Source organism: Polistes dominula, unplaced genomic scaffold, assembly GCF_049000335.1.
Source record: "Polistes dominula isolate Pdom_NZ unplaced genomic scaffold, Pdom_raw_medaka contig_22, whole genome shotgun sequence".
Classification (NCBI taxonomy): Eukaryota; Metazoa; Arthropoda; class Insecta; order Hymenoptera; family Vespidae; genus Polistes; species Polistes dominula.
In genome coordinates, this window is record NW_028300966.1 from 3,768,409 (window position 1) to 3,782,085 (window position 13,677).

General features: G+C 28.0%; 1 protein-coding gene across 2 annotated transcripts in view; it reads right to left on the minus strand.

Annotated features, from left to right (window-relative positions):
• Positions 1 to 80: 80 nt before the first annotated feature.
• The window catches only part of sff (BRSK family serine/threonine-protein kinase sugar-free frosting), a 50,530-nt gene continuing 36,933 nt past the window's right edge, over positions 81 to 13,677 (minus strand). For both annotated transcript variants that reach the window (XM_089173070.1, XM_089173069.1), the window contains exon 13: positions 81 to 10,283. In XM_089173070.1, coding sequence (XP_089029196.1) covers positions 10,059 to 10,283 — 225 coding nt within the window. In that variant the 3' untranslated portion in view covers positions 81 to 10,058. The remainder of the gene's footprint in view (positions 10,284 to 13,677) is intronic.

Here is a 13,677-nt window from a genome sequence, read left to right on the forward strand (position 1 = left end):
AAATATATCATGTTATTTTTTAAGATGAAAATGAACCAATATAATTAATTGCAATTGATGAAGAATTAAAATGCAACAAAGTTAGTAATATTTGTTTATTAGTAATGTTGCATTATTATTATTACTTTTATACATATTTGATATTGGCCATCAACAAATATGTTACAATTCTCTTTTTTCATTACTCCTAATTCGCGTCGTATTTTTTCTTTCGTTTAGTTTTCTTTTCTTTTTTCTTGAAAATTAACGACATACATATCTTTTTCTTCTTCTTATGCTTCTTTCTCTTGTTTTTTGTTTGCTCGTTTATTTTCCTTCTTTCTAACCCCATTTTCTAATAATACATAATATTTTATAGTCGTAGCATGACAAACATTAGTATTTTAATTGCAAAATGCGATAACTGTGTGCTGCACCGCAATTATCAGCTCGTTCCACAAGTAAAATGTGTGAAATAACATTAATTTGTAAATTAGTCAATAGAATACGTAAAAATAAACCTATAACAAACGATACATATATATACATATACATATAATATATTATACATACATATATATATATATATATATATATATATATAAATCGTTTTCTTCTCTTTGGTAACCGTTGCATGTCTAATTAATTGCAGCAGACATCATATACGAAAAAATCACTATGATACGCTTATTAATTATTCGGGAATGATAATTTCCTAAGAAATATATAAGTATTAATTCTTAATTTCAATTTTGTTTACTTATTAGCAAGACCGTGAGACGATTGGATCACAATACGCGTACACCGTTGCTTGATTATTATTATTATTATTATTTATAAATTATTATTATTATTATTTATTATTTATTATTTATTATTAATATTAATTATTATTATTATTATTTATTATTATTATTTATTTTTATTATTAATTATTATTATTAAGAAAAAGACGGCGATTTGTTCTACTTCGAGGAACATGGATTGAAGGGTTATGTGTTGTTTGTTCATCGTAAAAAAATAGATCACTGCAAGTGCACTGAATATGTTGCATATGGGTACCTTGTTCGTTCATGCGTAAAAACGAATTACGCAATTGAAAAGGAATAGGTGACGAAATTCGACAAGAAAATGAGAAATCAATGAGCGATTCGTACAAGGCAGATACGATCGAAGGAATCGAATTTTTGAATTTGCCGCGCACGCGCACTTCGTAGCCTGCTTAAGACAAATTTTAAATACTTACTTCGCTATTATCTTTTTTTAGTTTTTTTGTTTTGTTTTTTAATAATGTGTTTGATATTTATTGAATCCTGTCGATCGATGTGAATTATTACTATCCAATCGGAAAACTATTTACAGTGTGTTTCATTATATGCGGAACTCATTTTAGGAATAAACAGGGTGGACACTTACAATAAATTATGTTCATACAAATATGCGCCTTATTTAACATTTCTTTCAAAGTTATAGCCACTTTTGTCTTTCAATAATCCAAAATTTATGAAACACCCTGTACATTTGTATGATGTACCGCCTTGTGCGATTCGTATTTTCTCGTGCACAGAGTGAGTACAAAATACATATATCATATAATACGTGTATGTTGGGATGTGTTACGTGTGTATATGTATGTATTTCTTTTTATTATTTCCTTTTCCATCCCCAATGTCAAAGGACTTAAAAGCTTTGTAAAACGTTCCCTTAGTCAATGTTCTCTCTTTTCGTTTAGTAGATTTCTTTATATATATATATCGATATCTATTTATGTATTTACAAATACACAGAGAAGCGAATAAATCGTGCAAAGCGTTATGATGTAGTTTTTAATACGCGTTTCAAAATATATTTAGCAATGCGTGTATTGACATTTAGATTTTATGAAAGATCATTAGGTTTAATTAGATTTTCGTTTGACTAAAAAATTTGTCAGTTTGTCGTTCACAATGTCATTTAATACCAAACATATGCATTGTATGATTTTCTATTTTGTTGTTGTTGTTTCTTGGTGAAGAATATGATGTCATCATAAAAATTTTAGGAATCAGTGCACGCTACATTTTTTTAACGCGTATGAGGATCCTTAGTGATACAAATTAGAAATTATGTCTTATTTTTCTTTTGCGAGAGAGAGAGAGAGAGAGAGAGAGAGAGAGAGAGAAAGAAAATAAAAAAGAATAAGAGAGATAAATAGTAACAAGAGAAAGAGAGAAATAGAAAAGGAGGAAAAGAAAGCGTTGTTGCACTTACAATCGTTATTGTCAGTTGTCATGGACGTTTTTTTTCTGCTGCATATTATCGACATTAAAAAGATTAGAATATTTGAAGAATACACGGAAAGTTTTGATCTGACAAACAGAAGAGAAATTAAAATATATATATATAAATATTTTTAAAACATTATTTTTCAATCTCTACCTTTTCCTTCTTCCTTTACTTTCTTCTTCTCCACCATTTCTCTTTCTATTTCTCAAAAAAAAAAAAAAAAAAAAAGAAAAGGAAACAACAACCCTCTTAATTCACATCGAACGTTAAACATTTTCATCTTCGAATAATTCTAATTATGTTTCTGTAATTATTTGTATGACTTTTTTGAATGTACTGTAATGTGATATTTTTAAAATAACCGTAAAAATGGTCGCTTCATTTTGTTCTCTTTCCTTTTTTTTTTATTTAACTTTTTTTTCCTTCTTCCTCTTTTCTTTTTTTTTTATTATTATATTTATAATATAATAATAAATAATTAGGTATTTAATAATAATTTATATAAATATTAATTATATGTATATAAATTATAATAATAATAATTAGGTATTTAAGGTATTAATAATTAATTTAGGTAATTTAATTAAATTAAGGTATTAATACCTTATTAATACCTTTAAAAAGGTATTAATTAATAAGAATGTTCGTGTATGTGTGTGGTGTCTGTTTGTGTATTCATATTCTCGTTTATGTTGTTAAAACAACGTTATCGAATAATAATTATAGCGTCGATTAGGCTACAATTGTTTATTACGTTAACGAAGGATCTCGATGAGATTTTATTCTTGTTTTATTTTTTTTTCTTCATCTCTAATCATTTTATATTGTTTTAAACAACATCTTTCACTGATATGTGGGTTCCAATGAAGATATTCTGGTCGATTTTTTTGTTGAAAAACACATTGATTTGTCACACCTAATTTATTTCTTTTTTTTTTTTTTTTTTTTTAAATAACAACGATAATTCAACGATGATCCTCCGTAAACGTTAAGTGTGATTTAATTATTCATAATTTTATGTTGTTCTTTTTCATTTTTACGTTATATTCAATATTATAATTATAATTATTTAATAATTATTAATAACGTTCATCGGCTCGTCGGAGGATTTAATAGCTTGCTTTTTTATTTTTTTTTATTATTATTAATATTATTATTATTATTATTTTGTTCTTTTTTTGTAATCGGTGAAATTCATACATATATATTACACACGTGTACATTCATCCATATACACATCATACGTACATACAAACATGCATACATACATACATACGTACACATATTTCGAAGCGACGCGTCGTATTGGCTACACACACACGATCATTTGTTACTTTTTTTTAAATATTTCCAATTATTATTATTATTTTTATTCATCGACGCGATTTTTTCGTACAAAGTCTCTCGACGGGGTGGGGGCCCTGGGACAAAAATTCGTTCAAATCGTGCTGACGAATTAAGCCGAGTGACAAATAAGCTTTTTTCCTTTTTTTTATTATAATTATAATTATTATTATTATTATTATTATTATTATTATTTATTTTCTTACGTATATACTATTTATCTAACAGCGTGACGTATATGACGTTTAAAAAGAAGCGTCTAAACGATACTATATAAATATATATTTATATATATATATATATAAACAAAATTAATAAATAAACAAATAAATAACATAACATAAAAACAATTAATAATAAATATTTATGATTTATCTATTCAAAAAATGATCGTTAAAGATTTATATACTTTAGTGTACTTACGTTACAAATTACGTTTAAATTAAAATTTCACTAAATCTTGACTAACTAAGCGGACATATTTGTTTTTGTCGTGCGTTAACAAACTCTTAATTACATATACAATTCGAATATTATACATTGTCAATTTATATTGTAAATATATTGAACAATTTTTTTTGGTTTTATTTTAATTTATATTGTCAATTGACAATGTATATATATATATGGAAAGTATATGTTTTGTTGTAAAAATCGCACGACTAAAGTAGTCCTAAGAGGGAGAGAGAAAGAGAGAAAATGTGTGTTTGGGGGATACAGATAGAAAGAGAAAGAGAGAGAGAGAGAGAGAGAGAGAGAGAGATTAAGGGTGTGATATATATATAAAAATTGGGAGAGAAAGAGTGAGATTCATAAGGAATCAACAATTACATGAACGTTTTAGAAACAGCAGGATAATAATGAATAATAATCACAAGCGAAAGAAAGAGAGAGAGAGAGAGAGAGAGAAAGTGTTTGTGTGTGTGTATCTTACTGATAGTACACTGATGTATGGTAAGGGTTTGTGTTTTCTGTGTTTTAAAAATGTTTCGTAATTACGAACGAATTATTTGTTTTTAAATTTCATATGTTTTTCCGATTTAAAAAGGTGATTACCTTGAAACTTGTTAAATTTAATAAGCAAGCGACACGAGCCTATGATTGTTTAAGTATGTATGTATGTATGTATGTATGTATTATATATGTATGTATGCATGCATGTAAATAAATGGGTACATACATACATACTTATAAATGTTTGAAGAAAAATCTGTCAATAATAATAATAATAATAATATGATAATGGTAATAATGATGATGATAATGATGATGATGATGATGATGATGATGGTGATGATGATGATGATGATAGAAAAATTGTTTGCATTTAAAATCAATCGATCGATAGCGTATCGCGTCTTTTATAAATTGTATCAAAATTTACTTAAAAATATCAATCGTCATCGTCATCGTAGTCTTCGTCTTCGTCTTCGTCGTTTTCGTCATGATTCGTCGGCCGCCATTTATAGCTTATCAATATGTTTCTTACAATTTAAATATGTTGTCAAGAATTTTCTATAATATAATAATATATAATATAATATATAATATAATATAATTTAATATAATATAATGTAATATAATATAATGTAATATATAATATAATATAATATAATATAATATGCCTGCTAAGGTTTATGGGTCCTCATCGTCACGTCGTGGATATCTCTGCAACCAGATATTTTGCGTCGAATTCAAAAACAAAATGGCAGACTGAACCAAGAGTAACCATTTTCCTTTTTTTTTGTATGTAATATTTACTCTTACATGAATAAACGATGTACATTAGATTGAAATTGTTGATAATGTGTTGAATTGCAATTTTGTTCTTCTTGTAAAAGAAAAGAATTATCATAAGAGAAAATAAAAGGAAAGATATTATAAAAGCAAATATGGGCAGCACAGATGATGCACCTGGTTTTATGGTCGCAGAGTAATCACCGACACGCAAAAGCGAATAATCGAAAAATAAATGGGAGACAACACGTGAGAGAGATTATTATTAGTGAGTATTTTTCTCCATTTTTGTTTGTTTGTTTTTCGTACACAGGACAAGATAAATCCCGCAAATATACGCGATTTTTAGGTTACGACACACAAAAACCAGGAGGCAATTAGCATTATTTCATTTTTTTCTCAGTGACATTTTTGTTTCTTCTTTCTTTACATTGTTTTTTTTTCTTTTTTTTTTTTAATTTCGCACAATCCTCCATACTTTTTGCGAATTACAACATTCATCATATGCGGGTATTGTATTATTATAATATAGTATTTTTTCATTCATTCCGGATTCACTGAAGTATTATTATCGAGCTATTATTCTCTTTAACCTCACTTTTTCTTCTTCTACTACTTTTTTTCATCTTCATCATTATCTTCTTCAACTGTTCTTTTTATTTTACTTTATTTTATTTTATTATTTTCTTCTTTAGTAATATTATTATTATTATTATTATTATTATTTTTTGTTAGTTTCGCACGATATAAAATCCTAGTTTAGTATGGCCGGTAATTTGTTCCTTCTTTATACTCTTTCTCTTACATCTTTCCACCATCTTAATCTTTTTCTTCTCTTTTATTTTTTTCCATTTAAATTCCCTCACTTTCTTTCTTATTTCTCCGCTTTTTTCCCTTATTATTGTTATTATTATTATTATTATTTTTATTGTTGTTGCTTTTATTTATTCTTATTATTATTCTTATTACTCATTATTATTTTTATTATTATTATTATTATTATTATTATTATTATTATTATTATTATTATTATTATTATTATTATTATTATTATATTTATAATATCACTTATAATGTAATTAATTTATATATTTATCCGCAATTAATAAATAGATAACCGCAAGCTTACATCTAAATTTCACAAATTTTTGTTTTATAATTAATGGTGTGTGACGTTATACTAAATAAGATTCGTTTTGACTATCTAATTACAATAAGAACTTTTATTAAACTTGAAAATCCCTTTTACACACCTCGTTCATTATCGTTTTTTCTTAAAATCATATTCTGCGAATTCGCGTTGCAAAGCATCTATTTAAAACCCTATATAATAATGATGTAGTATTTTTTTATTTTTAAATATTCAAATCATGAATGAGTTAAAGGTTGGGAGGGGGGATGGAATGTTCTATCGGTGGGGGAAATGTAAGTTCGGTAGGCAAACGAATCGTCCCTTTTTTGATATTCGAATATGGCAGATATTTTTACTTATGGCATTAAAAAATTTTGTAAAAAAAAAAGAATAAAATGATTTCCTATCGAGTCGGGATTATTCGACCAATGACGAACGAACGACGTGAAAGAAAAGTCGTCACATAACGAAGTCAAACGAAATGATTTTTTGATAAACAAATTTTTCCCCTTTTTTTTTCATATTTTTTTGTTGTTTTTTTCTTTTTAATTCCATGAATGTAAATTTTTCTTTTCAACGGTATGGTCATCGCGTTCTCGTCTCAAGAAATACACACATACATACATACAAACATACATACACACATACACACGTACGTACGTAGGTATACATCATGCACACATAAATACACACATACATACGTACATTAAATTTTTCACTTGAATTTATCGAAAGACAAAAATGGCGGCGGCGGCGGTGGCGGCAGCGATGGCGGTAGCGATGGCGGCGGGGTGGGGGTGTTTTGCGAATGATCCATCTCACTCGTTTTTATTTCCATTTTTTTTTCTTTCTTTCTTTCTTTTTTTTTAATTATCGCATAAAATAGTCGTTCGAAAAAAACGCCTTTTATTTATTTTTCGGCTACTTATATATAGGAACGAGTCGCCGTGTGCGATATTATAATAATAATAATAATCATCATCATTATTATATTTATATATATATATTTATATGTGTATGTATATGTCTAAAGCGAGATTTATCGGGGACCAACCGCTCTTCGACATTAGAATTTTTTTTTTGATTCAAACAAACATTTACACATTGAATCTTCGCGCCTAAAATGTGTCTTCTCTACCTAAATCGCATGATTATTTTTTCTTTTCTTTTTATTTGTTTGTTAAAAAGCCCTAAAACGGCGTCGCGACATCGTCGTTCTTAAATTATTTATTTAATTAATTATGTTTCCTTTTTTCTTCTTTTTCTTTTCTTTTTTTAATTAGCCACATACGAAATTTCCACCGAATGGTTCTTCTTTCTTTTTTTCATTTCGTTTCGTTTCGTTTGTTTGTTTTTTTTTTTCAATTTCATGCGTTCGAATAGTGTATCAAACACAACCCCTTAGGGGGAGAGAAATGTTGCGTGAAATTATTTTTTTAACGAATTTTATTTCACATCTTTTCTTTCCGTTTTTCGTTTTGTAATTTTTGATTTAATTTGAAAAAAAAAAATTAAAAAAAAAATAAATAAACAAAGTAACGCCAATATAACCAATTACACACCTTACAACGCTTGTTCGTATTCAATTATTCGCATTATTTTTATTATTATTATTATTTTCGTGTTACAATCTTGATTCTTCAATTATTCTTCCATTTATTTTTCTTTTGTTTTTCCTTTTCATTTCTTTTCTTTTTTTTATTCTTTTAAATTTAAATCACATTCCACTAATAAGTAAAGCCCAGAACAATCTTGAGATATGTCTTCGTTTGAGAAAAGAGTGTCTATAAGTTTATAATAATAATATATTTGTTTATTTTTTTTTTTAAATACCTTATTGTTTATTCGTACTTCTTTAAAAAGTATAGAAATATTAGATGCTATTTTGAAATCATTCTTTTCATTCTATCCTCCTCTGATCTTTTTTTCTTCATTTTCTTCGTTTTTTTTTAAATATTTTCCTTTCTTTCTTTGGTTAATTTTCTTTCATTTCTTTTTAACTGGTTTCTTCTTTTTTTCCCTTTTGTTTTTTTTTTTTTTTTAATATTTCATTCTCACATTTTGAGAAAAAAGCATACGAGAAAAAAGCCGTATACACGCAGCACACACACGCGTCGCGTTTAAACTACTACACGTGGGGATATTATATATATATATATGCAGTTTTTAAAGTTTAATAATAAATACTTTTTTACGTAAAATGTTTCATAATAATTAGTAGTCTTTTGAAATGGTTATTCTCTCGTGCGTGAAAAAAATAAATCTCTCGCCCTTGTCATCTTTGTCGGAAAAATTCTTCCTTTAAACTTCTTCTTAACCTCTTTTTTGTTTTTTTTTTTTTAATTTCACAATTTTTACGACTTTTAATTACGATTGTGTTCGTTTACGTTAATTTGTTTGTTTTTTTTTTCATTCGTTCGTACCAGCCTCGGGTTACAGTGTTTTTTATTAGTCATTTTGTATTTTACCGTTCACGTAGGTTTTTCTTGCAATTCTGTTAGATCTGATTGGTTTTTCTTCTTTTTTCCTATGTGCGTGCGGATTTTCTTTGTTTTTTTTTTTTATTTATTTGGTAATTAATTTTTCGTTCTCTTAAAAAATCGACATATTTTGTTTGTTTGTGTGTTACGGCAGAATGATCAAAAATATAAAAAGAAAAATAACAGCGTAGTACTTTTAACGAGACGATACGTGCATGTGTTTGCACACACACACACACAAACACACACGTGCCAATTTAAACAAATTAAATAAATTATTAATAACTCTATGTGTCTAAATATAATTAAAAAACAAAACTATCAAAAAATCAATTAATTTGCCAACGAAACTCGATGGTTCACCAAATGGCAGTGGAGGGTATTTTTCTTGTTGGCTTTTCGTAATAAACGTAAGGTAGTTTCTTTTTTTTTTCTTTTTAGATTTATCTCATCCAGGAACGCAAATTTAATTATCCTGGGATATAAAAATAGAATAGAAGAAAATATTGACTATTTAAAATAAATAAACTTGTTCATTTAAATCATCTTTTTGTTTCTTCCCTGTGATTTTTTCGTCTCTTGGGGAAAAAAAATGTTGAATGTACAATAGTTCGAAGAAAAAGTATGAAAATTGAAGTATTCTTTCCTTCTTTTTCCTTTTTTTCATTTATAAAAAAATTGTAGAGAATTATTTAAAAGTTCTTACGATAAACAAACTTTCTTCTTTTCAATTACTTTCGAACTTTTTCATTTTAATTTCGTTAATTCATTCGTTAAGTATATTCATTTTTTTAATTTGATTCTTAAGATTGATGTTACTTAACGAAAATTAAATAAAAAAAGAAATAAAAATAGAAAAGAAAAAAAAAACACCCACACACACAACATACACACACACACATACAAACATGACGTGTCTTCTTCTTCTTCTTCTTCTTCTTCTTCTCTCTTTTTCTCGGTAACTTTTTTGTTATGTTTTATCTTCCCTTCTTTCTTATTCTTGTATAATAATAATATCCAATTGTTGTCCAATCCTTTATGAAATTTCACCAAAATCTCTGAGCACTGTCCCAGATATTTTTCAGACTCGATTGAAATTCGAAACGGAAGTTCTGATAGTATCACGCTATGTTGTTACCGCTCATCGTAGTGACGCACTTTTTTTCCGGTGTATTTTGACTCTCCGAATTACTGCGTACAGCTTTAGGTGGACTACCTGGGGTTGGATTCGTGTCACCAGGTAAAGGATTGTTGTTGTTGGTAGACGTAGAACTTCTACGGCCATTTTCTTGGGTAGGAGATTTCACATCGAATACCGATGTGTCCGATTCCATGTCCGAGTCGATCTGTGTTGATTCGTTGTTGAATAGAGGAAAAAAAAACAGAAAAAAAAACAAAAGAAAAAGGATAATAATTAATATTAATAATATAATATCATTAGATAGATTTTTTTTCGCGATCGGTGAAAATTTAACATTAGATTTACAGATGTTTTGTTTATTATTTTTTAATGACTTACAAACATTGTTTGAATGAAAGATTGAGTAGAGTTTAGGAATTAATATTTAAATATATTTCATTATTATTATTAACTGGCATTAGGAACACGAAAGTTCATTGCCGCAAATACCCAAATCCCGCCATTGTTCCCGTCCCTGAGCGCGATCCTTCCATTCGCGGTCTTCGTATCCTATTTCTTTCAGGTCTCTTCTAATATTATCCTCCCATTAACGTTTCAGTCTACCTAGTGGTCTTTTCCCGTTTGGTATACCGACCAATATTTTGTGCGCCGTTCGATCCTCCCCCATGCGCGCCACGTGACCAGCCCATCTTAATCGGCGTGATTTTACGACGTTGATAATGTCCGGTTTGTTGTACAATCGATGTACTTCAACGTTATGGAATTTTCTCCATTCGCCCGTTTCCTCATCGCGTTTTGCATCGAAGATTTTACGAAGAACTTTGTTTTCGAAAATCCTAAATTTCTTTTCGTCCCGTAACGTAAGCAATCACGATTCGCTACCATAAAGAACTACTGGCAGGATGATTGTCCTGTATATGCTAATATATTTCATTACATAACTAAAAACCAACATATATATTTAAAAAAAATAATATTTAAGTTTGTATCTCAAAAAAATGTGAAATGAGTCAAATTAGCTCAGTCCGTAAATCAAGTGTTAATAGTTCTACTTTATCGACTAAGTTTTAATTGACGATTAGTACGCTATTTTGAAAATTTGTCATTTTTTACTAAATGTTCATATAGTTTATTTTGTTCTTTTTTTTAAATTGCGTATAACACAGTACTCCATTAAAAAATGTTACTTTATGGCATTATCACCGATCGTGAAAATAAAATTTTAAATATTATTTTAATTATATTCTAATTTTCTGTCTTTAAACTAATTCTAATTTAAAAGGAGTGGGGTGGGGTTGGGGTTTCTATATATATAACGAGGTAGAAATTATCTACGATTAGGAGATAAATGAGAAAGATTACAACTAGATTATATTTGTTGGATATACTCTACGTGATATGGTTGTCAAGCATGGAATCGACTAAATATGGGAAACTATAATTTGAATTCATTATTATTATTATATTTCATTTCTTAAAAATAAAAATAAAATCTGTGCTAGTATGTTCGACGAGAAAACGATAAAAAAACAAAATTTTTACGTGAATCGAGAGTACATCAATACCACTCTTCGGGCAATAGCTTTCATTTTTGGTTCGGTTTTAATCCGCTACTAAAATTGAAAATCGTTATATTACTGAGAACAAGGGGCAACAAGGGTGCCTCAAATCGACACGTCAAGAGCTACTTTCTTTTTTTTTCTCTCTAATAATTTTTTTTTTTTTAGTATATTATAATGATCACTGAATTCAACTACAAATCCTAACGCAACGTTCTCGAGTATTGTAATGGAAAAAACAAAAAAAAACAAAAAAAGGACAAGTAGAAGTTCTGGAGTTAGTTAGAATTTTAACTAACTAATAATATATATATATATAATAATATATTTGTATAATATTTATATAATAAATTTATATAAAAATATTGTATATATATATATTGTATATAAAGCAGTACAGATACTATTTTATAAACCCATTTAAATTTTGCCGCGTAAATTGTCGTTAAGACAATTGAAGTCACGTGGTAAGAGAATATACTACAAGATACAGGTAGAAGAGAGAGATATAGAGGTTAGATAGATATAGAAGAGAGAAAAAGAAGTTTGAAGAAGTTAAAGAAGTTAAAGAAATGAAAGAAAGATAGTGAAGAATAGGCTTAAATATCGTTTCTCCATTTTGTAGATAAGAAAGTTTTAAATAATGTAAGAAAGCTTTTATTATTGTTTAATAAATATAACCTTTTTTTTTGTAGTAAAACACAGTTCAGCTTATTTACCCATTAAATTCTATAAAGAATAGACGAACATTATAAAACAACATTCTGCTGATTGAAACATTCATGAACAATGAGCGATTTTGAAACAGTGTTCAATAACACTCTACGTTTTGAATTCGTGCTAAAGGAGGCTCCTCAGAATTCAAAAGAGAATATTTATGCCATAACCTCTATCCAGACGGTAAATGGGGAGACTTATGCTATCCCAGAAGAATATCAAGATGCACCAATTCACACAGATGTTTTACAAACAGAAGCTTTTCAAAGAGTAATATCCACTCTGAAATTTAGAAACCAATCTACGAAAGTTTTGATAACGCTAGATGAAAACATGAGAAAAACGTATATAGATGACGAAGGAAATATGCAATTCGGTGACTATTATTTAGAAGAAATTACGAGTAAGTCACAACCTAAATGTAATATAACAGATTATAATTTATCAAGGATGTGGGAAGCTGTCTCTAAAATAAGCAATGAATATAACCCACAAAGAAAGCGAAATAATTTAAAGGATGTAGCCGAAAGATTTTTAATTGAAAAGTTTACAGGCAAGAATGTTAACGGAATTCAGTGGTTAAATAGATTCGAAAAAGAATGCAGTCGTTTAGACATAAATGAAGATGAAGAGAAAATTGAAATTTTTAGACTATTTTTGGAAGGTTCGTGTTTAGATTGGTACAGTTGTATGCTTATAGAACATTCAATAAAATCGCGATGGGAAATTTGGAAGAATAGTTTCTGCACGATTTATGCAGACGTAGGTTGGCCTTCGGTAAGGTATGCGTTTCGATATAAATATATAAACGGATCATTTATAGATTACGCATTCAAGAAAGAAAAAATGTTATTGGATATAAATGAATCAATTGATACATGCACTCTGATTGATCTTATTGCGTTAGGATTACCAGACTTTGTAATAAACAAAATCGACAGAGAAGAATTAAAAACTACCACAAATCTGATCCGTAGATTAAGAAGCCTACAATATATGGAAAAAAAGAAAAATACAAAAAACAAGACTGCTAATAAAGACGCCAAAGAGGATTCAGAAAAAAAACAACAAAAGAGACCATGTCAAATTTGTGAAAAAAAAGGGAAAATGAATCGCTTTCATCCGGAATCTTTATGCTGGTTTAAATAAAATGAAAACAACAGTAACGAAAAAGAACAAATCAAGAGGACAAATGAAATATCGATTGATGCCACATGTAGTATCCGCACAAGAGCCATTCAAGATTATATCAATTGATATAATTGGAGGATTTGGCGGATCCAGATCAACGAAAAAATATCTATACCTTTTAATGGATCATTT